The sequence below is a fragment of the Rhineura floridana genome, chromosome 3 (assembly GCF_030035675.1).
Source record: "Rhineura floridana isolate rRhiFlo1 chromosome 3, rRhiFlo1.hap2, whole genome shotgun sequence".
Taxonomy (NCBI): domain Eukaryota; kingdom Metazoa; phylum Chordata; class Lepidosauria; order Squamata; family Rhineuridae; genus Rhineura; species Rhineura floridana.
Window position 1 is genome coordinate 74,747,289 of NC_084482.1, and position 26,020 is coordinate 74,773,308.

General features: G+C 42.6%; 1 protein-coding gene across 6 annotated transcripts in view; it reads left to right on the plus strand.

The window, feature by feature from the left end:
• Nucleotides 1-26,020, plus strand: part of PKN1 (protein kinase N1) — an 85,760-nt gene that overhangs the window by 56,793 nt on the left and 2,947 nt on the right. For 3 of the 6 annotated variants that reach the window (XM_061616619.1, XM_061616618.1, XM_061616616.1), the window contains exons 2-20: nucleotides 1,631-1,931; nucleotides 5,602-5,747; nucleotides 5,912-5,965; nucleotides 7,005-7,134; nucleotides 7,421-7,566; nucleotides 7,896-8,118; nucleotides 8,448-8,648; nucleotides 8,880-8,989; nucleotides 9,423-9,566; nucleotides 13,292-13,367; nucleotides 17,373-17,535; nucleotides 18,207-18,303; nucleotides 18,444-18,529; nucleotides 19,498-19,576; nucleotides 19,872-19,963; nucleotides 20,722-20,898; nucleotides 21,187-21,249; nucleotides 21,560-21,636; nucleotides 23,010-23,152. In XM_061616619.1, the coding sequence (XP_061472603.1) occupies nucleotides 1,631-1,931; nucleotides 5,602-5,747; nucleotides 5,912-5,965; nucleotides 7,005-7,134; nucleotides 7,421-7,566; nucleotides 7,896-8,118; nucleotides 8,448-8,648; nucleotides 8,880-8,989; nucleotides 9,423-9,566; nucleotides 13,292-13,367; nucleotides 17,373-17,535; nucleotides 18,207-18,303; nucleotides 18,444-18,529; nucleotides 19,498-19,576; nucleotides 19,872-19,963; nucleotides 20,722-20,898; nucleotides 21,187-21,249; nucleotides 21,560-21,636; nucleotides 23,010-23,152 (2,508 nt within the window). The remainder of the gene's footprint in view (nucleotides 1-1,630; nucleotides 1,932-5,601; nucleotides 5,748-5,911; nucleotides 5,966-7,004; nucleotides 7,135-7,420; nucleotides 7,567-7,895; nucleotides 8,119-8,447; nucleotides 8,649-8,879; nucleotides 8,990-9,422; nucleotides 9,567-13,291; nucleotides 13,368-17,372; nucleotides 17,536-18,206; nucleotides 18,304-18,443; nucleotides 18,530-19,497; nucleotides 19,577-19,871; nucleotides 19,964-20,721; nucleotides 20,899-21,186; nucleotides 21,250-21,559; nucleotides 21,637-23,009; nucleotides 23,153-26,020) is intronic. The other 3 variants (XM_061616617.1, XM_061616620.1, XM_061616621.1) reach the window with 3 other exon arrangements.

Consider the following 26,020-nt stretch of genomic DNA (forward strand, 5'->3'; position numbering starts at 1 on the left):
TATGATTGGGCTGTAAAATGAAATTTAGCAGTACCCCACAGCCTGCCCAAGGAGCTTGACAGCACTACACAGCAAAGAAATGGATACTCTCTTTCCTTCAGCGGACAGATGGTGGAAACCTGGAGATGCTCTTGCACTTTCATCCAAGGAGAAGCACCATGCTGGGCAGCTAGATTTTCACTACAGCCTGGACTGTCCTGCATATCGGCAAGGGTGTGTGTGTTCTACAGTCCACTTACTGGGAACAGTTGTGAGAGCCAAAGGCTTGGGAATCATATCAGCCGTATTACTGAAATGAAAGCGAGGTCACAAGAGAGTTCTTAAGCCCAGCCTTCTTAGTGTTGCAAACAAAGAAGCTGGCAGTTACCATTGGTTTGAACGTCCTAATGAGTTCCATATCCTCCAGGCTGGAGTTTGATATATACTGGTTTGAGCAAGGTGCATGTGAGAAAAGCCAGAGTTTTTATTTTTTCCCCTAGTTTGTTGTTTTTTGTGATGGTGGTGATGGGAGGAGCTCCTTGTCTGAGCCTGAAATTACTGACTGTAGTTCTAAGGATAGAGTGCAGTCCTGTGATTACTACCAGAAAGGAAGAGGTTGCACCCAGGACTTATGCACTCTTTTCTTGGACTGTTTATCATTCCTATTTCAGTGACAGGTTTTCTGTTGCTGTAATTTCTTTCTCTTTTCCCTTCTTCCTCACCCCCAGTTAAGTGTAGTTTCTTTCTTTCTCTTTAAAGAAGCATTTCTTTGAAGTGTCTAGCAATATGAGAGCATTTTTATTGCTAGCTGGATGTTATTTTAACTACTGTCCTGGGGCTCAGTTGAGAGGAATGGCGGTATATAAATAAAATTATTAATAACAATAAACAACATTTATATATTGCTCACAAATATTACCAATAATTATTTGACCATCCCTGCAGAGTAGATCAGTATTATTTTATCTATATTTGCAGATAGGTAGCTGAGAGAATAGTGTCTTGCCTAAGGCCACCAAGAGGGCAGGGTGGATTTAACTTAAACAATTGAGTTAATATTTAAGCCAACTTCAATAATTGATTTTAAACCACCAAGAAAAAGACCAGTGTTAAAATACTGATTTTAAATTGTTCATCATCTTGCAATGCATGTGTCACTTGCATACTAATAAGTTGCTATAGCAATTATAATAGTTTGCATCTAAATAGAACCTTTATACTGCCTAGTAGCATAATCCACATCCGTTGTCATTGATGTAACCTATCTGCTTAGAAACAGACTTCTGTTTGGCTCATTGTATGCACCTGCAAGGATAGTAAGCAACATGCACAGGATTGTGTTGTAAGCATCCAGAACTTCCAGCAGCAAGAGCTGGTAGTAATTGTACAAAATAATGTTTTTCCATTAGATGGAAAGCAAATGCCCATGCTGTTTAGTTGATATGAATATTTATGACTAAGTTGAGATCTGAACAGACTGCAGAACTTAGGTGGTAGGAGGGCATAAAGTAGGAGAATATAAGGTCACCCATATGGGCTCTGTGGATGATCCTAGTGATATTCAGAATAGTACCCACTGAATTGTAGTCTGTGATCTGCTAACCTGATGCTAGTGCCTGTAACCATCTTCTTGCCATGATTTCCCTTGCAGAGTGATCCAGACAACTGGTCAGTGCTGGACCAGCTGGGCCTGGACCAGAGCTCAGATTTCTCAGACACCAGCGTGCAGCAGAAGTTGGATGAAGAAAAGGAGAAAATTAAGCGTGAGATCCGCAAAGAGTTGAAGATAAAGGAGGGAGCAGAAAACTTGCGCAAGGCCACCACAGACCGTAAGAACCTCTCCAATGTGGAGAATTTGCTCAAGAGCTCCAACCGCAAACTGGAGGCCCTGCACCACCAACTGCAAGATCTCAATGCACATATTGTCGTAAAAGACCCTGAAGAGCTGGGGGGTAAGTGTGTGCAATGGCCTAGGTGGGTTAATGGGAAGTCAAGAATCAGATGCTGCAGGGAAGCCAAAAAGCAAACAGAGATTTGCGACATGGATGGGCAGGACCTCAAGGCAAGGTGCGCAAGCTGTTGCTAGCTGTTGGTGGATTTAAGGCTGTTTCTGGCAGCCTCATGACTTCAGCTGGAAGACCTTATGGCACTAATTTGTATTGGTTAGCTTTTCTTGATAAGACTAATCAAACATTTTAAGCACCTCTCATGGTAAGCAAACTTGTCCCTAGTCTGGTGGAAGACATTTCAAAGGAAATAGTTGGTTTAGTGAAAGCTGTCCATAACTAAGTTGGAGAAGTCACCTGTATAAAATTAGTCCGGTGGCATCTACCTGCACATCAGAAGAATTTTATAGCATATAGAGAAGGATAATCTGTCTTGAATGCAAACTCAAAAAAGAGCTTTCTGCAGTCAGTTTCACTTTTACACCTAGAATAAAAGCATTTCTTGTTAGGACTAGCTCAGTGCCAATACATGCAAAAGCAATAAAAATATTTTTAATAAAATAAATAAATAAAAATAATATAATAAATGGGTACTGCTTTAATGTGTGAAAATTGTCTCTCATATCCCAGTGAACATCTTTCCAGAGTGTGGAGCATCTCAATTTGGCTACTCTTCAAATGGCTTAAGAAACTATGTTTAAACCCAATCAAATTCTGCAGAAATAGGCTATCCTATTACATCCCTCCCTCCAAATTTTATAGATTGAGGCATGTGTTGCAGGGTCAGGAGCTATATTCATCTCCTTTCATTTTGCAGGAATCATGATTATTGTAATTTATTTTAATGTTTTGTGTTTTTGTTGAGCATGACAGCCTTTTTGAGTGTTTTTATAATCTACCATTTATTATTATGTAATAATAATCATTCTATGCTCACTTCAGCTACTATTTTTGAAAAGTTGCATTGCACCTGCATATTGTTTGGAGGGGGGGAGGAAGCTGGAAATTCTGAACTGAATGGTAATAATCCAGTTAGTTTCAGTTAGCTTCATTTTTGGCATTGGTGAAATGTGAGAGAGTAGAGCTACCTACATTCTTGACTGTTCATGAAACGCTGAACAAAGCTAAGAGATTGTGTATGTGAGAGAGAACTCACTGGAGCTGCCAGGCATTGTTTGTTTAAAGACTGTTCTTGTATAGACCCACACCCTAGCCTGTTGGGGCCTTTGTATGGCTGAGGAAACTTTACGCTTTGCAAAGCTTGTTTGTATGCTTCTCACTACATGCCTGTTCCCACCCCCTTTTTCCTAATTAGCACCAGCCATGCCAGTCTCTAAATGTGGACAGACACTGGCAGAGCAGAAACTTTGCATCTGGCCTGCAAGTTTGGAAATTTAACTCTGTGGGTGTGTGGGTATGGGTGGTGTGGGTAGTAAGAGCAGAGAGAACATTCTCCACCTTCTTTATATAGCAAAGGGCACAGTCCATGTAGCCCATGGGACACACATGCCAGTTTGCTTATCTTTTCTCTAGAGTGACAAGGCAACTTAACTTGTTATTACAAAGCTGGGGCTGCACCATATGGAGAGGCAGCAGCCTGTGACTTTGCAAAAGAGGAAGTGGTTGCTGTTGTACCTGACTCCACTTTAAAGTGCAGGGCACAAAAATGGAGAGGAGGGGAGAGCCTGTGTAGTAACAACTGGGCTGGAAAGACTGCAGGGCCTGGGTGTGGTTATTTCCTCTTCACAGGAAAGCCCTAGGCTCAGAGTCCCATGCAGACCAGAGGCAAGAAACTAGACACTTTGATTTGAAGTGTTGTCACCTCTTGGATGGGCTAGTTCCTTGGCCTGTGGCATTCAGTTCTGGACACCACTGGTGGAGGATAGAGCTGTTGCTGTCTAAGCTTTTTCTCATTCAGCCTGTGGGTTTAAGTGTAGTGTTTCTGACAACACTGCAAATGTTCTTTCTAACAAAATACTTCATAAATCTAGGATTTACTTACTGGTGTACTGGCTTAGAAGATCTGAACTGCTCCTTTTCTTTAAGGATTCATTCCAGTTGGCTTACTTCACATTACATTGCACAGCAGTGAATACCAAGCAGTTTTGGCAGTCTTCCTCAAGAACAGGCTCCCAATCTCATAGCCACTTCTTTGTCTCTGGGAGAAAAAAAGGAAAACGCTAATCAGGAGTGTTATGACTGTACTATTGCCTAATGCTGGTTCCACATGATGTCAGCTGGGTACAGAATTTAAAGAGCCAGAGTTTAAATGTTGCCCCTTGCTCTCTAAAAGCCTCTGGTCTGTGTATTCAGCAAGACTCGTCTGACCTAACATCAGTGTGCCCCAACATACACATTTTTATTTACTCACCTTAATTATATATGGATTTTTCATAGGTTAAATCACACTGTGATGCATAGACCCAGACCTAGAGAAGTGTTTTCCCTCTGAATCCAGAACTGAATTTAACTGAATTCAGCTGTTTTCCACTATCTCATTGGCAATGTACTTTTGGATGGAAAACATAATGAAAGAATCCTCATGCTAGACTTGACAAAACATCCTTTGTTTAACACTTTATATTTAACATTTAAATCATAGTTAACTTCTCTAAGACAAATGGTAAATGTGATTATAAATATCTTGTTCGGCTGCAAGTAAATAATACCAGATTTCCTTTGCATCTAGTAAGACTATTATTTTACTGCCTGCTCTATAAAGATGTTTTTATGACCTATGGTTGAAACAAATGCATTTGGGTTTATATATTTAACTAAAATTGTTTACCTTCCCCTACAGTTCTGAACATTTTCAAAGTGCTTACACTGATAACACTAAACAACGGCACAATTTAAAACAACATCTTAAAATGTACATCCATAACATAGCACTAAAATAGCTAAGATAAGATATCAAGTGCTTGTCCTGCTTTAGGTTTTACTAAATGTTAAAATCCTGGGTGCACAGGCATTTTTGTTGGGAACCTAAGACTCAATAAACTGAACAAAAGGAAGTAGCTCTTGGGCAAGAATTCCAGAATTGGGCAACCACTGCTGAGAAATCCCTGTCCCCATGGCACCTGGAGAAGGGCCTTTGATTGTGATGCTAACAATTGTACAAGTTCATGTGGGAACAGGAAGCACCCCCAATAACCTGGACCTCATGAGTGGTGCCCCCAAAAGGGCAGGAAGTAAGCATTTTGAAAACTGGTAAGATATGCCTCCCAAATAAATAGACTGATTAATTCATCCTATTCTTTGGTGAGGTTCAGAACCCTCTAAAGTGAAATGTGGTCTAAATGTGCTCAGCAGTGTGCTTTGATATTTTTTAGGATATGCTGGTGATATGGATTCTAAGATTTGGAAGAGCCAGGGTGGGCATAAAAATGTGTATGTGTTTCTTTGCTTGTTCTGGATCAGGGATAACCAACGTAGTACCCTCCAGATGTTCTTGAATGCCAACTCCCTATCAGCCCCAGCTAGCTTGGCCAGTGGCCAGGGTTATGGACTTGGCGTCCAGTAACATCTGGAGAGCACCATGTAGGGTCCCCCTGTTCTAGATGGTCCCTGCTTTGCAACACCCATTCCTTTCTCGCTATTCCATATATTTGGATGGCTCCCCTGGTAGTGGAGGTGATCCTAGCATTAACCTCTCTGCTACTGGCTGTCTTTCCAGATGCCCCGCAATCGCCAAGCAGCCTGAGCCGATCAACAGCTACCAAAAACCGCATTGCTGGTCTGGAGAAGCAGCTCAATATTGAGCTGAAGGTGAAGCAGGGAGCAGAGAACATGATCCAGATGTATGCTAACGGTGCTGCCAAGGTGTGTGTGTGTTGCTGGCCGTCTTGTTTTCTACACTAAACTTGGCTAGTGCCTACATGCTGTCAAGCTGTATGTTTATCCACTAAAATGTAAATGCCAGCAAAGCTGCCTGATCCAGAGTCAGACTAGTGGTCCATCTAACCCAGTGTTGTCCTCCCTGATAGGCAACAGGTCTCCAGTGTCTCTGGCAGAGTCCTCTCTCAACGCTGCTACCCAAGGTACTCAGAACTATGCAAGTATGCTAGCCTGCCTGTCTGTCGTGCCTCATGCTTCTAGCAAAGCAGGAATAGCAGGCAGATGGTATTTTTAATTCCAAAAAAAAGAGGAAGTTCCTAGAGAATTACAGTGGCAGGTAACTCTTGCTGGTCACTGTATTTCCTATTAGATTGGCAGAGGCTTTCTGAATAAGCGTTTATTTGTAACCATATTTGTATACTGCTGTTCCATTTTTTAAAAAACATCAAATCAGTTTACAACAAATAAAAACCGTGCAGTAAAAACCATTTAAAAATGCAGTAAAATCAAAGGTGAACTGCTGCAAAAAGACATCTTCTTAACTGCCTGCATAAGCCTGGCAGAACATAAAAGTTTGATATGACTAAACAGTTGTTTCACATACAGTTAGCTACAAAAAGTCTGAAAATAGTTGCTATATTAAACTTAACTGAAACAGTGTTGCATATGGTTGCTGCAGCAAAATTTGGTAAAGATGTCACAGTTACGCATTTTCATGTGAACTTGTCCTTGGGACCAAGATGGCAACAGTTGGCTGAACTGATCTCAAAACAGCATTTTTGTATGCCTGAACTTTGGGAGAGGCAGATGCTTCTGTGAATCGCTTTGGCTTCTTTGTTGTCAGGGCCCCAGGATTAAAAAAATTAAAATTGCTGTGATCACAACACACCTGCAAACTGGAGGGCTGTTTTTTTGTTTTGCTTTAAACAGCTTCACATTGGAAACAACTTTGGCTGAGGAAGCAGGCTGGCTCATTAAAGGGATTCTGTAGCTGCTGTCCTTTCCAACAGACCCCATAGACCAGATAATTAGGATGTACTCAGTAAACAGGGTGCAGAGAAATAGGATGTGACACCCCAGGTTTGGGAAGCATGAGTGTATGTGGATTTGTGTATGTTGTGGTTAGAGAATAATACCCTGTGAGCCAGATGGGCAGGTTCTGCCCTTGGATTGGGATGCATTCTGATGGTACTTCTATTCTGCTGTCCCTGCTAATCCCACCCCACCTGGTCTTTCCCCTAGGATCGGAAGCTGCTGCAGACAGCCCAGCAGATGCTACAGGACAGCAAGACTAAGATCAATATAATCCGCATGCAGATCCGCAAGGCTATGCAGGCTGACGAGGTGCAGCTGAATATGGAGGATGGGCAAGGTGAAGGGAAGGATAAAGAAGATAGCCCCCCGTGCCCTTCAGGCACTCAGTGCAGGCAGGCAGTCAACTCTGCAAAGGCCAATATCCCTGTCTCCATCTTTTGTCCTTTAAAGAGGTGTTTGGGAGCTGGGAAATGCCCTGTGGAACAATTTGAAAAACCTTCACCTGGTGCTGAAACCCCAGTTTCCTTGGGTCTGGGATGTTTGTGTTCTGGATTCCCTTTACAACTAAAGCTGCTATATCTCATGCAGAACTAGCTGCCTGACTTCCATCCCATTACTTGCAGGTAACACGGATCTGAGCACCATAGAGTTGAGGATTGAAGAACTGCGACATCACTTCCGGGTGGAGCATGCTGTATCTGAGGGAGCCAAGAATGTACTGCGCCTTCTGAGCTCCAGCAAAGTTCAGGACCGTCATGCCATCTCAGAGGTAATGGGCATTTCCCTCAGTTGGGGGTCTCCCTCCCTCTCCCTCTCTAAATGTTAATCAAATCAAGTTAGTATCTAATAGGTTTGAAATAAGCCAAACTCTTTCACTTTCCCCACCCTGCCATACATTTCCACCTACACTGTTGTCTTTAATTGAGCGCTTGTGCCAAATGATGCTATGTCTCCATAGACATAATATCACAAGAATGGCTGTGGTGTTTGTGCAAGGGTGTGAGCTAGGTGGATATGGGGGGAAAGGTGGAAAGTGGAACAGTACTATGTGGAAGTTGGAGTCACGTTTGTACCTGACCATCTGGTCCTCCATTTTAGGCACAGACCAAGCTGAATGAGTCAAGTCAGAAGCTGGACCTTTTGCGGCACTCTCTGGAACAGCGGCTGGCTGAGTTGCCTCAAGATCACCCAAAGGGCTGCATCATCAAGGAGGAGCTCATCCTGGCATCCTCCCCAGCCTTCAGTGCCCGCAGTACCACTTCCTACCAACACAACCAGTACAACCAATACAACACCCTCTCAAAGCCATCTCCACTCACAGGTAACTGCACTCTCAATGGGCTTAGCTTGGTTCAGTGAGCTACCAGAGCCCTCGTAGCTCACAATTGTCTTGGTGGTGTTTGCCACAGTGTTAAGCCCAGTCCACTCCCAAAGTGTCCAAGGCTTGTCTGCAGCTAGTAGCCTTCTCTACTTTTCTAATCTGCCCTGGACACATTATCTTACTTCACCCTGTGCCTTCCCATACATCAGTGATAGCTGTCTTGCTCACAAACTTGCTCACAAACCATGGCTCTTCTGCTTTGGATGCTCCAGAGCAGGGCCCACTAGATTCTTCCCCTTGGAATTCCTAGCTGTCTCTCTTGTTGATAGGAACACTGGAAGTTCAGTTGCTGGGCTGCAGTGATCTGTTGGAGTTTGTCCCAGGACGCACCCGTGGCTCTACTGTCTCCCTGCCATGCAACAGCCCTGGTGAAGCACGGCCCTCTTTCATGAGTCGCAGTGGGCGAGGGCTGTACAGCCGGAGTGGTAGCGTAAGCGGCAGGACAACCATCAAAACTGAAGATAACAGCAGTGAGTAGTGCTGAGGGGGTGGAAAAGGGGTTTGGCAGGCACTGAATTGAGGGAAGGGGCAATGAAAGAAGGATGTTTGTGTTCATTCCAGCACAACTAGTACTACCTCAGCTTAGTGGTCCTTTCCTTCCTCTCAGCACTTCAGTCAGCGTCAAATGGAATTCCTACATTCTGTTTTTCTTACCTGCTGTTCAGCAGTTTTCCAGCTCATGGTTGCTCTTGTTATTGCAGATGAGGTGAGTGCTGTACTGAAGCTGGATAATGCAGTTGTAGGCCAGTCAGCCTGGAAGCCCAGCAGCCTGGAAGCCTGGAACCAGACTTTCACAGTGGAGCTGGAGAGGGTATGTGCAAAGATATCTCCTTCCATGATGCTCCTGGTTGGAGTCACAGAGGTCACCAGATTTGTGTGTGTGTGTGTGTGTGTGTGAGAGAGAGAGAGGGAGAGAGAGAGAGGGAGAGGGGAGGGAGAGGGAGAGGGAGAGAGGGGGGGAAGTCTTCCATTTGCATCCCTGTGGGACAGGAGAGAATGGCAAACTGTAACTTTGCGAAAGAATGAGTTTATCAAAAATCACATACTGATTCAAGAGAGGAATTTGTTCATTGTGCATCCTAAGGACATTGCATGGGTCATTGTGATATTTTGCCCTTTGTACTCATCAAACAATGTACTTAACTATAGCTCTGGCGCCTTTTGTGTAGTCTTTACAAACTCTGTGTCTGATACAGACAACAAACTGCTGTCTTCTTTTAATAGATTGTTTCTCTCCATATCAGGCAAGAGAGCTGGAGATTGGTGTGTACTGGCGTGATTACCGCAGTCTCTGTGCCCTGAAATACCTCAAGCTGGAGGATTTTCTTGACAACCAACGTCATGAAATCCACCTGGAGTTGGAGCCACAGGGTACTCTCTTGGCAGAGGTAATAGAAAAAGTATTGGAGCTGAGCTGGGCAGAACTGGGATCAGATGCTCGAAAACTGTATGTCTAGAGCAGCCTTTCCCAACCGGTGTGCCTCCAGATGTTGTTGGACCACAACTCCCATCAGCCTCAGCCAGCATTGACAATGGTCAGGAAGATGGGAGTTGTAGTCCAACAACATCTGGAGGCACACTGGTTGGGAAAGGCTAGTCTAGAGATATGGCTAGTCAGATTTCTTAGCTGAGTGTGAAGGGACTTGTAGATAAGATGAAAAATGTCAAAATACAGAATATCTGACAATAACAGTAAGACATCTCATACACCAGGGGTTGTCAACTTATCTGGCATCCTTGAAGTCTTCCCTAGGCTCTGAGCAATTCTGAAGTCTCTGAAGTATTCCAAGCCTGTGAGCTCCTCCCTCACTAACCCCTTGAAAAGTACATAGAACTGAAGGAGGAAGTTGGAAGAGTTACACTCTTTCACACTTCCTCTTTTAGTTCTCTCCTCCCCCAAGGTTCAGAGAAATTGTACTGGATCTGACTTTTACCCAGATCCCTTGGAAAACCAGTGTGTCTGTGTACACTTTCTCTATATATCTATCGGGGGGGGGAGGGGAAAGAAGTGACCAGAGGGGATGGCACCCACAGCACTTGCTCAAAAATCTACCATGCCCATGGGCCTAAAAAGGTCATGACCCCTGCTGTATATGTACACAGGTGCTCACTGAGCATGTGTGTGGGACACCCTTGTGAATTCCTGTTGAATAATATTGGTCACAAAATTGCCTTTTTAATGAGAACTACAAATGTGTTTCACAACTCATGGGTAAAAGCAGTAACCTAACACAACACCCTGTCTTCCAAAAGACTCAGTACAAATGGAAAAATCTTTCTGAAAAAACCACCCCAGCAAAGTCTATGGAAGAAAAATGCACACCACCTGTCAGTTTCATGGAGTCACTCATAAACGTTAACAGTTAAACATTCAAAATAAGCCATTTCTTATCCCAAATTTGCCTCGGACCATCCTCAAACTTCTGTCTGCTACACTGCCAAGTTAAAAATTAGCTCATTGAATCATTTTCTGATTATAAGATGTAGAATCTACTGCTGCCTGATTTCTCATAGTAATTGTGGAATGCATTTCAGCCTATTCGCCCTTAATAGAGGGGCATGCCCGTGGCCTATAATACTGTAAGACTGAGGGATTGTATCACTTGGGGCTCATGTGCTAAGATGGATGTCAGGGGTAGAACAATGACGTTTGATGAAGGCATAATAAAGACAAATCCTGTTATGGCACAAATAACTTAACAGAATCAGTGACAGTAGAGCTAGCAATGAGATTTAAAACAAAGAAGGTATAAAAACAAAGTTTAAAACAATGAATACATCAGATTTATAATTGGGGCTGACCAAAAATATAAAACAAAATTTAAGTAGCGAGCAAAATATGTTGGTTGTAAATGCAAAACAAAAGATACTAAAATACAAAGCTACAGTGATTACAGGACAGTTCCAGTGCAGCCCAACAATCTGAATAGAATTGTGTTGGCTATAATGTTTTGTGGCTTTTACAAAACATCAAGGGGGATCAGATTCCACCAACAGTATAGTCCACAAAGAAGAATAAACCATTCTCTCTCCCCGACTCTTGTGTAGTGTTTGGAACATGCTTACCTAAGTATCAGAGGCATCCACTGCATGGGCTTATGGTGTCATTTGTGAGAAGGAACACAACCCCTCTATCCCTATCAATTTGTGAACATTAAGACAGTCCTGAAAAATAATGCCCATTACTTTTAAAAATCCTTTTAGAGGCTGACCACTCACCCAGTGTACTATTAATATTTAGTATACTATTAAAATGTGTCAAACAATCAGCAAGACTTTCTGCCTGCATGTAAAACAGAACCCCATGTTATGATAATACTTGTGTTTTTTCCCCTTTAGGTCTTTTTACAATAATCTGTACATTTCCCTCCTTTAGCGTTGAATCGTATCTTCCTGAATATTTTTTGAAGTGAACATGGGTATCACTTTTTCCAGCAGCCAAACCATTATATGGGGATGGAATTTGCTAGTTCTGGATTGGGATCAGCACAAATATTGCACAGATTTTCTTTTAAATTGTCTACAACATTCCATAGTAAATTCTTTACCTCTGGATTTTAATGTTATTTTTTGCCATTCATTAAATACTATCATTTGAGTATTAGGAAAATACAGTTTCCCTCCAACAAAAGCATTCCCTTGAGAAATGCATCTGAAAATTCATTTAACAACTTTATGATTACTGTGCCAAAAAATATATATATATGGAAAGGTTTTGTCTCTGAAACACTTCATGTGATTTGGATGCTAAAATATAGAATATTCATTACAGAGACAATACTACTGGACAGAATGTTATCCTTTTTAATGTCAGTCAGTTTCTGTGGAACAGCTTGCTCCCACAAATAGTTCATGTTATGAGAATTTCTATTTGTTTTATGGCTGACATGGGCCTTGGGATGCTGCCCAGGGAGACACTTGAGAAACAGAAGTCAAAACATCCCAGGTTTTGTTGTGTGTTGTTTTGACTGGATGACAGAACAACCTCTAAACCATTCATACCAGCCTTGACGCCATACTAGGGAGCCTTGAAATTGGCTTTCTCTTTTTTAAGTTTTGGGTATGCTGCTAAATCCTTCTTATTCCATCCACCTTTCAGTGTGGTTTAATGTTTTTATCTCTCTTCTTAAACTTGTTTTGACCTGCTCTTAATTATATAATGCTGTTTTTAGTAGTCTTCAGATTGTTTTTATCACAGTATTTGTTTTGATGTGTATTAGTAACTTTGTAAGTCACTTTAAATTTATTTGTAAAGAAAAATGGGATAGAAACGGAATGATTTCCAGTTATAGGGATCTTAGACTTTAGTATGGAAGATCTGTTTGAAGCTCTTGTACCCTCAAAGTGGCTCATTTTTTAAGAAGCTGGAAGAACTCACATTAAGAAGGAAGTAATCTCCTGTATATTGAACACCATGGCAGAAGAATTCCTTCTCCTAGATTAGAGTAGACTATGTCAAGCCCTCCACACATTTTTCCCCCTCCCCGGACTACCCAGCAATTTTGTGTGTGGTATCTGTGGCGGCAGCAAGAATAATAATAAAAGAAGCCTGAAAAGCATGTAAGCAGCAGTACCGCAGGGAGTTTGGGTGGCTGTGGTAGCATCGTATGTGTAGGATTTAGGATAATAGTTTTTGGGTGGGTTCTGTCACTGAACACCAAAGTCAGGGTCATTCAGACCATGGTATTCCCAATCTCTATGTATGGATGTGAAAGTTGGCCAGTGAAAAAGGCGGATAAAGTGTAAAAGAAAATACACACACACACCCCTCTCTGCTGATGCATGGAGCATTGAGGGTGAAGAGTGTGGATTTGCCTGTCTGTCTGCCTATATATAGTGTATGTATAGATGTTCAAGGGTGTGGAATGGCCACACTCATCACTGGCATGCAGCCCCTGGAGACTGAAAAGTGTTAGCCACCTTGCTGTAGTTGGGGATATGTTCTGTCCCATTCTGTAAAAAGTTGCCATCTACATGTGGGTCTACCTTTTAACCTACCTAACAGCTTCAGCCTTGAGGCTCTTTTTAAATTACAGTAGCATTAATGGTGGGAATTGTTGCCCAATGTGCAAACCCATCTTTGCCTAGCTTATGTTCCTCTTCCTTGCTCCAGGTTACCTTTTTCAACCCTGTCATCGAGCGCATACCCAAGCTCCAGCGGCAAAAGAAGATCTTTTCTAAGCAGCAAGGTAAGGATCTGAGACCACAGTCTGAAGAGTGGAAATGGCAAAAGGGCAGCTAGCATCTTCACCACCTAAACTTGCCTGGTCTGCTTGTAGCACACAGCATTGAAAGATTGATTTCTTCATGCTTTTCTGCCAACAGGTTAGCTCACAGGGAACCACTGTGGTGTCCTCCAGATGTTGGTGGATTACAGCTCCAATGATCTGTAGCGAGCATGGCCAGCGGTTAGGGATGATGGGAGTTGTAGTCCAACAACAGCTCGTTAGCTATCCCTGAGTTAGCTTATGGGAGGAAAACTGGCCATAGGATTATGGAACTGAATATTGTCGTATTCAGTGACAAATAGGTGCGGTCAGTGTTCTTGTTGTCAGCAGAGAAAGTTTTATATGGCATATTATTCAAGAGTGAATGTGCAAGTTACTCTTACTGCCGCTTTGAAAGTAGAGGGGTATGGTACCACCCACTCAGAAATCCTTCATTTTCTAAGGATTTTTTCCCTGCAGGATCTAAGTCAGAAAAGGGGTTGTAACCCTATTGACCTCTTCTGGTTTAGTCTTACAGCCATAGGTCCTATCATTTAATGCTGCATTTAAATCTTTCTTTTCATAAGCTGATCACATTGTCCTCATAGCGTTATGTCCTCTTTTATATATGCAGTCTAAATGAGGGGTCTGCTCCCTTCTTCATGTATACAGGCACTAAAGGGTAAGATAATGATGTTAGTAATGTTGATCATGTATATAGCATAATTCAAAGGTTCAAAGTGCTTCACTGCAGTGTCTTAGTAATCCTTACAACATATCTGTAAGAGAGGATAGTGACATACTCATATTGCATGGAGCAGGAGATGAGAGGATAGTAGCTTGTCTAAAGCCACATACTGAGCATGTGGCTGATAGGAGATTTGAATCAGATATTTCCCAGCTCATTCTCTCAGCCATTATGCTACACCAGCTCTTAAAACAGCTATATTATCATATGGATAACATATAGATTTGATCTCTGAAGAAATACTTGTGTTTATGTATATATACAATATGCTCTGATTTGGAACATGAATGCATTGTTGTGGGGGAGGCGACTAGGTATTCATCAGGTTGTTTTCAGGAGAGAAGCCTTTTGTAACTATGTTAACACATTTGCATTAGTGAAGGCAGATCTGAGAACCTGCCTTCAATACTGAAGGAAGTATTTTGTACATTTCAGTTGTCGTTACTAACTACTTGTGATTCTTGACTTGTTGGCTTAACACTATTATTTATTGTAGAATTTCTCACCCATCCTTCACCTTACAGTCCCAGGACTGATTACAGGAGTAGTATACATCCACTTTTGTGGCTATATACTATAGTCAGCATGGATTTTTTACATTCCATAATGTTAAATTGAAAATACCCCCATGCCATTCTGATGCTTCCCATCAGCTCATTTCAAAACAAAACCTTACAAAATTTATAGTCCTGTACTCAGAAACACTTGGCTAACAATGCTCTCAATTTTCATGGCAATAAACAAAACAGTCAGAGAGAATCGAGAGTTCAAAATGTAAAAAGAGAGAGAGAAAAACCAGAGCCCTTTTGGACTTTTTTCTGTCAAGAGTTCTCATAATTTGTTGAAATTAATTAAAAATCAGCTATATTCACAGAGTACCTGTATTCCTATTACTGACCTTGCCCCATGCTCGGACCTTCATCTTCTGCAGTTTAAAAGTTAAAAAATGCCTGACTGATTTTTAATTATTTTAAGAAATTTAGCATTGAACTCAATGATAAGGCTGGGTATTTGCTTCCTTCCCTCCTCCTTCCCTCCATGCCCCTCCCCCAGGTCAGTTTCACCTATCCTAAGCATGATTGCACAGGAGTAAATCCCACTGAACTCAAAAAGCATGCAAATGATCAAACCTGCCCTCCCCTTCTCCTCCCTCCTATCCCCTCCCTCATGCCCTTTCCCTCCCTCTTTTTTCACCCCTCCCTCCCCCATCCCCTTTCAATCCCCTCCTTCCTCCTCCTTCCCCTCCCCTCCGCCTCTTCCTCTCCCATGGTCAGCATGATTGCACAGGAGTAAATCCCACTGAACTCAATAAGCATGCAAATGATCAAACATGCCCTCCTCCCTCCCATTATCTCCCTTTTGCCCCTTCCCTTGCCCTTCCTTTGCCCCTCCTCTTCCAATCCCCTTCTTCCCCACCTCCTTCTGATCCCCTCTCCCCCCTTCCTCCTTCCCTCTACTCTACTCTCCCCTCCCCCATGGTCAATTTTACCTATCCTAGCCATGCTTGCATGGGAGTAAATCCCACTGAACTCAATGAGCATGCAAATGATCAGACCTGCCTTTCCCCTCCTTCCTCCTCTCCTCCCCTCAAATTTGGAAAAATGCAAACACAATTTGGGTTGGTCTTTCACAGTCCAGTCCACTTCCTGTGTAGCTTGGAAGAATTCAGTACCATGTGCCTCTGAGCATATGGTGAATGGTGGCAACATCTGCAATCAGCCCAGATAACAGAAACAAGACATGTGCTGTGCTGATCTTGTTTTAGCAGGAAGGAAGCAACAATATTAAAACAGTTGATGTAGTTCAGATAGTCACTTTAAATATGTTTAATTTACTTTGCAATTTTAGTGAAATTTCCTATAGTAAATCATTTTCTTTTGCTTCTGTTTCTGTGAATATGTGAACTATAGCAACACTTTGCAACACTAAAAAAAAGCTCCAAAAACAATTGTGGAATAATTGCACTGACTGTTCTGCAGGATAGTCTCCAGGATTGTCTCAGTTTGCACAAGATAAAACAGTGGGAGGTGAAATATATTCTAGCAAAATTCTACATGTGCTCTATGTTTTTAATTGACTGTGTCCACCTTTCCTTAAGTTGAGTAGTTTAAGCATAGCAGGCTGAAAACATGCATCTTGGGCAGGCCAAGTTTGTTTTTCCCCACAGCTAGAGTCATTGCTTAAGTAGCAACATATTGTAATCAGTCTGATTTTACATCAAACTGCACTTTCAGATTCAACTGTAAATGCGTCCAAAATAGAAATAGAACATAACTTCCAGTTTGGAACACAAAAGGCTGTATTCACCGTCATATGACATTGACTAATAAAAAAGCTTTGAAATTAATAGAAATAAATTTGACACAGATTTCTACGATTAATAATGAGAGAAATATAATTTGCTAGGTTAGATTCTCTGTAGAAACAGTAGTTTTACAGAAAAGAAGCAAAGTAAGGAGAACACCAACAAACATACAAAAATATAATTCTCCATCTTTGGAGCTGGCAGGTGTTGCCACCACTCACCATATGCTCAGAGGCACATGTTACCAAATTCTTCCAAGCTACACAGGAAGTGGATTGGAGCGTGAAAGACCAACCCAAATTGTGTTTGCATTTTGACAAATTTGTAGGACAGTCCAATATCTCAGAGAGGAGGTCAGGTCTTCTGCTGCCCTGGTGCATTCACTTATAGCTGCCCAATTTCTCTGCTTTTTAAAGTTTGATAGAAATATCTGTTGGCTATAGGTATGTTCTTAAACCGCAAGGGTTTTTGCCTATTACTGAATATAATATGCAATTATAAAAACAGATAAAACCGTTAGAATTTTAAAAGTAAAACCATTCCAAATGGAGCAAAACAGTATAGAACCTGGGACCATCCAGTGAACCTGACTGGTGGGAAATTCAGGACAGAACAACAGATTTCTTCATACTGTACATAATTATCCTGTGGAATTCACTTCCGTAAGATATGGTGATGACTTAAAAGGGAATTAGTCTTCTCTACAAATGTGTCAATTGCTACTAGTCACAATGCCTTATATGCTACCACCAGGTTCAGAGGTAGAACCAGAATACCAGCTGTTGAACAACAGAGGAAGAGGGTGGTCACCCTGGGGCATCTGGTTGGACACTGTTGGAAACAGAACACTTGGCCTTATCCAGCTGGGCTCTTAGGGTTTATGATAGCCTGCATGCCAAAGTACTTGCACTGATCCTTCTGTTCTCTTTCCCAGGAAAAGCCTTCCTGCGCGCCCGCCAGATGAACATTGATATTGCCACTTGGGTGCGACTCCTGCGGCGCATCATCCCCACTGCCAACACCACAGGCACTTACAGCCCTTCAACACAGATGACCCCGACATCTAGTTCGGAGAGTAGGCATGGCCTCAACTCTGAGTATGTGTCAACTAGACTATGTGGGTAAACAGCTTGGCACTGTAAGAATCTTGGTATTTGTGAAACTTGTCACGCAAAATATATGTTGTGGTTCACTTTTTTGTTTTGTTGCCAGGGGCTAAGGAAAAGGTAGGTTTGGGCTTCTTGTGGAGGAAGGGTGGGAAATACATTTGATAAATTTATTTGGAGAACAATATATTTGAGGGGGCAATGTTGAGATATTCCATTCTCTGACCTGCCCAGAGCCCCTCAGGTTTATAAATCTTTAATATGAATTGGCTCCATTTTCACCATCACCATGATGGTTAGAAGCCTAAGTGTGTGATTCAGTTTATGGAAGATAAAACTATAAGGATTGTGTTTTCTCTAATTTGTGGTTCTTCTATAGCCATGCAGGTTTCTAGATCTCTTGATAATTTCCTTCCAGGATCCTGCTTGCAAAGCGGCCACAGCCCTTTTCCCTAAGCACTTGCCTTTCTTCAAGACACAGATATTCTGTAGGTCTAGTTCATGCCTCAGCCATCTAGAAAGCTGTCTGTCTACGAGCTGCTGAGGTCCCTGTCTTGAGACAAATACTTAGGTGCTGTTTGCCTCAGTTTCTCACTAAACTGCAAGTCCCCATGATGATTTTGCCTGGGATTCTTTTCACATTGACATTTTCTCCTTTCCAGGGACATTGCCATTGAGCAGCTGAGCTTAGATGGGGACAGAATTCAGATTGAACATGTGGGTCAGGATGACAGTGAGCTGTCTGGGAAAGTTTTGTTGGTAAGTGCTTGTGTTCTTCCCCTTCTTTCGTTTGTCTGCCCACAAGTGAATCCTTGTCTCCCGTGTCATAAACAGTAGTGAGTTGCCTTAAGCTGCCATCTCCAGATGCCTGTAATTTGTTCATGTATCTGTCTCTTCAGACCTCACAAGTTGGAGAGGAGATTCCCTTCCAGGTGGAGCTGGGCTCGGGAGGCGAGGCCAGAGGATCTGACGGTATTTTTCACAGGTAGGGAACAAGCATTGCCCACACATACACACACAGTATCCAGGTCCTTGCGCATCTGCTATGTCACTTACTGTCTTTAGTTACATCTCCTTGCTATGTTCTAACCCTATCCCCTGAAGTGACTAACTTGGTATGCCCTGAACGCTCACAGCAGATCATACCCACAGATCTTGAGATTTTTTAAATTCCCATACTATACTAAATATAGAGTGTTTTTCTGTCCAAACTAAATATCCAGTTCTCTTTGGTCTGTTCTATGAAATCAGCCTATACTGCAACAAATGTGCAGGATCCAAGTTTCTTGATCTTTTCTCTCTAGCAGTTACTTCATTTGGGATGGAATAATGCACATAATATATTGTTGTTTGCAAAAAATATGTTTGGGGTGCTGCTTGGAATGTGGACATGCAAATGTCACAAGTGCTTAATGGATGCCACTTTTGACACCCTTGATGACAAATGATTTATCTCCCCTGCAGTTTGCACAGTGCCCAAACTGTGCTGTGCTCATTGAAGAGGGTTCTCATGGGAGCTGGTGTTAATAAGTCTCAAGGCCAAGTGTGGAGAAGCTGCTTGTCTTCAGATTCCCCACCCCCTGTTTGCTCTACTTCCTCTACACCCATCCTGCACTTGTTGGTGAAGCTGTGTGGGTAGATAACAGTGGCCCTGTGCTACTTGCATCCTCTGCACCTACACCCAAAACAGATCCTTTTTATCCCTATGATTGCATAGGAGAGCCTTTTCTTTTCTTTTGCCTTTATGCAAGGGTAATGGTCTTTCAGCCACTTTCAATACCTGTTTGAAAAATAAACATTAGAAACCTATTAGTTAAACATCGGACCAAGCAGGGCAAAGGATTCCCTGGTGTTGATTATAATCCAGTATCCTTCCCTAATAATCCCATCCCCTCTGAGTATTTTGGGAGAGGTGGGAAATCCCATCTTTGACTTGCTCTTTTTATCTCTCAGCAGCCATCCGGGAAAAACACCCCTCACCATGGATGACTTTCATTTTGTAGCTGTGCTGGGTCGTGGCCACTTTGGGAAAGTGAGTATTGTTGTGTGAAGTTCTGATCATTCTCTCTTCCCTCCCCCCCCATACTTCCAGATATCTATCTGCCATAAAGAGGCACGTTTGTCTGCCCCCGTCTTGACAGACTCAAGGCCATCTATCAGTGGCAGAATGGGGGATAGAATCCAGAACTTCTGGCTCACCTATTCTAATTGAGCCTGTTTTGATATCTTAGTTTGCATCTTCAGTGACACTGAAGTCTTGGGTGCTAGCTTTAGTCACTGATCTACTCTGCCCTTTACTGCCTGCCTTGTGTTCATCTTGGTTGTAGGTGCTGTTGTCTGAGTTACACCGAACAGGGGAGCTGTTTGCCATTAAAGCCCTGAAGAAGGGTGACATTATCGCAAGGGATGAGGTGGAGAGGTAAGTCTGTCCTAGGAACCAAGCAAAGGCATGGGGCTAGGATGACTGGAGGTGGTGGTGGTATGTCATGGCATCTCCTTTAAAAAAAAAATTAATTCTGTGATTCTGATGACACAGTAGTATTAATTTGGGAAAAGGCCCTGAGTCAACATCACCATACTGTCTCTTTGCTCGTGTGTGTGTGTACTGCCTTCAAGTCGATTCCGACTTTTGATGACCCTATGAATAGGGTTTTCATGAGGCTGAGAGGCAGTGACTGGCCCAAGGTCACCCAGTGAGTTTCATGGCTGTGTAGGGATTCAAACCCTGGTCTCCCAGGTCATAGTCCAACACCTTAACCACTACACCACACTGGCTCTCTTTGCTCACTCCAGTGGAAATGCTGAATCCCATCCACCCACACATACAACTTTCCATGTCACCCGTGGCATCAAGCCTCTCCTATCTGCACCCACTCCAACATACATAAGTGTAAAATGCATATACATTGAATTATGTGAGAGAGTGGGAGCTGGGAGGGAGGCTGTTTAGGTCAGGCAGATCTCTGCACCAGTGACAACCAGTGAGTTGTCCATACGTCTTAGTGAGTTGACCATGATCATACATGCAAATGGATGCATGCACGCGCACACACAATAGCTGTGAGGCAGGTGTACACAATTGCAGCTATGCAAGTGATACTCAGCATGATTTGAGTACCAGTCAATATATGGCTGTCCCTTATCCTGACATGGTTTCTTCTCCCCCTTCCCTACTAGCCTGATGTGTGAGAAGCGGATCTTTGAGACTGTGACCCATGCGCGGCACCCCTTCCTAGTGAACCTCTTCGCCTGTTTCCAGACACCTCAGCATGTCTGTTTTGTCATGGAATACACAGCAGGTGGAGATCTCATGATGCACATCCACACAGATGTATTCACAGAGCCACGTGCCACGTAAGTACTAGGTCAGGGAGAGGGAGGCACATAAAAGAGAAATAATTGGGGCTAGAAGCTTCCGAAAAGTGTCTTTCCCAGTGCCATTTAGGTGTCACTCACTCTCCCTCCATCACACAGAGGAAAGACTTGGCTGGCTGAATCTTGGCTTCCAGCCATATTTACTTTGCCTGTTATGGCACACTTCCCTTCTTGAAGCCGTCACACCATTAATTATTGCTGACTTCCAAATTAGGACTTGACGTTACCGGATGCTACAGTGGTCTCCCTCTCTCTTGCCCTCTGTAGGTTTTATGCTGCTTGTGTTGTCCTGGGGCTGCAATTTCTTCATGTCCACAAAATTGTATACAGGTAAGTAACACCATGAGGGCCATCCTCCTGGAGAATTCCCTCTCCTTCCACAGTCTTCAATGTTTCCTTTTGCTCTGCACTAGACCATATGTATTAAGGTGTAGCAAGGTGAATGCTGTTCATCCCATCTCACCTGTGCATGTTGGGATAATTGTGTTGTCTCCAGCCAACCAAAGAGTTTGGGTTGCAATATAGGATTCCTGAATTACAGTGCTACTTCAGTAATCTCATAGCCCCAGTTTGTGAAAGTAGCTAATAGTTTCTGCAGAACATAGTGGTTATTTCTGCCTAAAATTCTCTTATTCTGCAGGGATCTAAAGCTGGATAACTTACTGCTGGACACAGAGGGATTTGTGAAGATTGCAGACTTTGGCCTCTGCAAAGAAGGTGATTATCTGGGGTGAAATTGATATCTCCACTATAGGTATAGAATTCTCTAAATCAGGGATGATGATCATGCAGGCTATAAAACATCTTCAGTGGCCCTCCCAGCATTTGGCATTTTAAATGTTTTTCATAATTTTTTTAGCATTTTATTTTTTCTGCAGATTTACCTTCTATGCATCTTTCAGTCTTGTCTGGATGCATAATTATTGTGCTTTAATTATTTCTTAAGTCATTACAGTCCTTAAAACTCCTTAGCAAGAGCAATTTTGCAGTGCTCAATAACCTTTGTCTCAAGCACTTCCTGTAGCTTTACGCCAATACCTAATGAAGAGATATTATCCCCACTATTGATCTTGAGAGCAGCCAAGCCAGGAAGCTACAGAATGCTTATCTCTTCATTAGGCATTGGTGTGAAGCTACAGGAAATGCAATAGCAGATCTCCCCTTGTCCCTGTATTTATTCCTCTTCCTCCCCTCTTTGTTTGGCATACTGGGACAGCTCATTTAAGGAAACATACTTCAGGCAAATTCCCTGAATATATATGTGTAGGCCTACCAGCCTGTCCCCCACCTCTTTGTGTGCTGCCTGTATATGTATACGTATATTGCACCTGTATGTATGTGTGTCCTGCCCCTCTGCTGAGTGTTTGTGTGCATAGATGTGTCCAGATTGCTTTTCTTCTTGCTGAGAACATGTACCCTGTGAGTGAGTGAGTGAGTGAGTGAGTGAGTGAGTGAGTGAGTGAGTGAGTGAGTGAGTGAGTGAGTGAGTGAGTGTGAGTGAGTGAGTGAGTGAGTGAGTGAGTGAGTGAGTGAGTGAGTGAGTGAGTGAGTGAGTGAGTGAGTGAGTGAGTGAGTGAGTGAGTGAGTGAGTGAGTGAGAGTGAGTGTGTGTGTGTGTGTGTGTGTGTAAATATGTGTGCATGCGGACATGCAGCCCTTGAAGAGGTGGCAAACCTTCAGAGTGACCCTCGACCTGAGAAAGGTTAGCAACTCCTGCTCTAAATAATAATGCAAACCCAAAATAGGGTTGTAGAAACGATACCGAACTAAAAAAAATACCCTGAGAAGCACTAAATTAATCTACAGCAATCCCAAAGAGATGTACATGTGTGTGTTGGGAGGGATGGTCAGAGGGGAGATTGGTCTACTTTGCCAAGATTTCTTAGCTCATGTCTCCACTGTTATATCACATCCAGCACTGCTTTCTAGTGTACAGGGATATTAAGGTTAACAATTCTGAAGGAGAATGCCCTTTATCCCTTAATTCACAGTCTTCCCCAAAGATTTCCCGATGTCTGCCCCTCTTGGGCACTTTGCAGAGGACTGTTGGTGAGAGAATATTTTAACAACCACTTTCTTTTGCTCTGCCAGGGATGGGCTATGCTGATCGCACCAGCACATTCTGTGGGACACCAGAGTTTTTGGCTCCTGAGGTGCTGACCGACACATCGTACACAAGAGCAGTTGACTGGTGGGGACTGGGTGTACTTATCTATGAGATGCTTGTGGGAGAGGTGAGTTCCACATAGAGTGTGTGTGTGTTCCTGTTTGAAGTAAGCAGAACGTAGCTATTTTAGGTGTCATAGGAACATGGGAAGGTGCCTTACCATTACTCCATCTAGCTCAGCGTTGTCTGCATCAAGAGTGGGGATGCAGGTCAAGGGGAGGGGAGCCCTCAGGGTGCCAAGCCAACAAACAAAATGCAAGGTTGGTGAGGTAATAAAGACGATTTATTATGACCCAACGTGTTTTGGGTGATCACCCCACCCTTTGTCAAGGGTGAATCTGTAAAATAAATGAGTACAACATCAGAGTAAAATACATAGAAATATAAACTAGCAACCTAATCTCTAGTACATTGCAAGGCAGCTTCAAAAATGCTCACTACACACAATGCATTGTAAAACAACAAGGAATGGACAATAAAGAGGTGATGGTATTAAATTAAAAACTCACAAGGAATTATCTCTAAGCCTTCTTAAGGTGAATGAGTTTTTCTTTAATACTGTCACTTATTTGGTTGTCCCTTTCCTTGTTGTCTTACAATGCAGTGTGTTGTTTTGTGAGCATTTTTGAAGCTGGCTTGCAATTTACTAGAGATTATGTTGCTAGTTTATATTTCTATGTATTTTACTCTGATGGTGTACTCATTCGCTTTTACAGATTCACCCTTGACAAAGGGTGGGGTGGTCACCTGACATGCGTTGGGTCATAATAAATCATATTTATTTATTTATAGAATAAATAAAGAAAAAAGTAAAAAAGAACCAGAATTGAAATAATATAACGGAACATTCAGATCTAAGGTACAGAAGAAAACCAACCAAGGAGGCATGGAGTCAGCAGAGTTTTTGTGTCACAGAAATGTCACGAAGTATAAAAAACAAAGGAATTTAAGTGGTCCACACAGATTTAGCAGCATTAGATAAGTGTTCATGCAAGGTCATGTTGTGCAGTGTAGTTAATAAACACCCACCATGTGGCACTGGAGAACTGAGGCTTTGCTAGACCTTGCAGCAGACGTATCTCATGGTGATTTTCTTCATAAGTGCAACATGCAACACATTCCTGTACAAGGAGGATTTGTCTAGTCCATTCAAAGTTTTCCACTTTTAAACTATTGTCTGCTTAGGAACCAACAATAAGAAAGATATAAGAGATTAAATTCACATCCAGATTTGGGACCGACAAACATACACAATAGAAAGAACTCCACAGTAAATTGTATAGCTTCTTTGGTAATGCTGCAGAGTTCCCGATGAGTCACGACTCAGAACAAGTGAATTTGAGGGCACAACCACCAAAGGTGAAAGTACATACGCTTTGTGGTACAGCCACACCAATAATAAGGATTCAATGGTTAAGAGATACGGGCAAGTTGAATTGGTATCCTGTATCACCTATGGAACAATTTTAAGTTAGTCTCTCTAAGGGTTACCAAAACTGATTTATTACATTTGTTGGAACAGAGAGAGATCCATTCTGGTCTGTCAGTGTCAATTTATAAATCGCTTTCCCATTGATGTTTCCTCTAAGCGTTTGTGGCCACAACAGCCCTCTTGAAACTTGTCAGGGGTCTGTATGCATGCGTCTTTATCTCAGGTTCTTTAAGAAAATGTTCCCATTGAATTCACTGAGGCCAACCCAGTTCTAAAAAAGGTATATTTGCCTGCAGTTCCATAGTAACCGGGGAGCCCTGAATAAAAATATCACGCAGTCAGAAGTATCTGTGACCCTCCCATCTCCTTACAGATTGCTTGAAAGTAGTGTCCTGCAACTTTGGATAACATTGCAAGGGGATAAGAGGTGAACATACTGGGGAGAGTAAGCATTGCCACTGTTTCCACACTGAAAAGGTGGTCTTGGCAAACGGATTTTGTGTCTGTTGGAAAAATGATTCCTGCATGTGGGAGAGACCAAAATGGTCCCGAAGCCAGGGCTCACTCTTCCATCCTAGAGCAAAGTCACAAAGCTTAGCTGCAGTAACCGAAATGTATCATAATAAATAAGGAGATTGGGTAGTCCCCCACCATCTGATTTTGTGTAATATAATTTTAGTGCCATTCACAGGCTTTTTTTTCTGAAATACAAAGAAGTTTAATTTGAGTTGCCATGACCAATACACTGATGGATAAATGGGGATGAGATGTTATTGAAATAAGTAAAAGAAACCTCGATATTAACATCATTTGTATGGAAGCTATCCGCCCCAGAACAAGCTGGTTCAGTTTGGACCATCTGAGTATATCTTTGTTCATACTTTCAGCTATTCAACCAAAGCTCAATTTAAACAGTTTTTCTGGTCATTTAGGAATGTGAATACCCAGGTAGCAGAAGGCAGTGTTGCAAAATAAGAAACAGTCTTTATTACCTCGCCAACCCTACATTTTGTTTGTTGGCTTGGCACCTCGAGGGCTCCCCTCTCCTTGACCTGCATCTTTTTGGTGCCCCCCTACTGCTCCTGTTCACCAGGTGTGGAGAACCTTTGGCTCTCTACATGTTGCCAAGCCACAACTCCCATCAGCCTCAACAAGCATGGCCCATGGCCAAGGATTATTGGAGTTGTAGTTCAGCAACATCTGGAAGGCCAAAGGTTCCCCGCACTTGGTCTGCATTGACTGGCAGTGGCTTCCGAGCATTTCAGACAGGGTCATTTCCCAGACCAGCTGAAGTTGCTGTGGATTGAACCCAGGACCTTCTACATGCAAAACAAGATGCTCCACCACTGAGCTACAGTCCTTCCCAAAGAGGATTATTAAAGGGGCCTTGTTCTTCACAAGAGCCTAGTTAGAGCAAGGTTGGGGAGATGTGCACAATGATGTGGGCTAGCTTGGTTTGAAACACCTAGATCTTTATTTTTATTGGGGGGTTCAGCACAGATT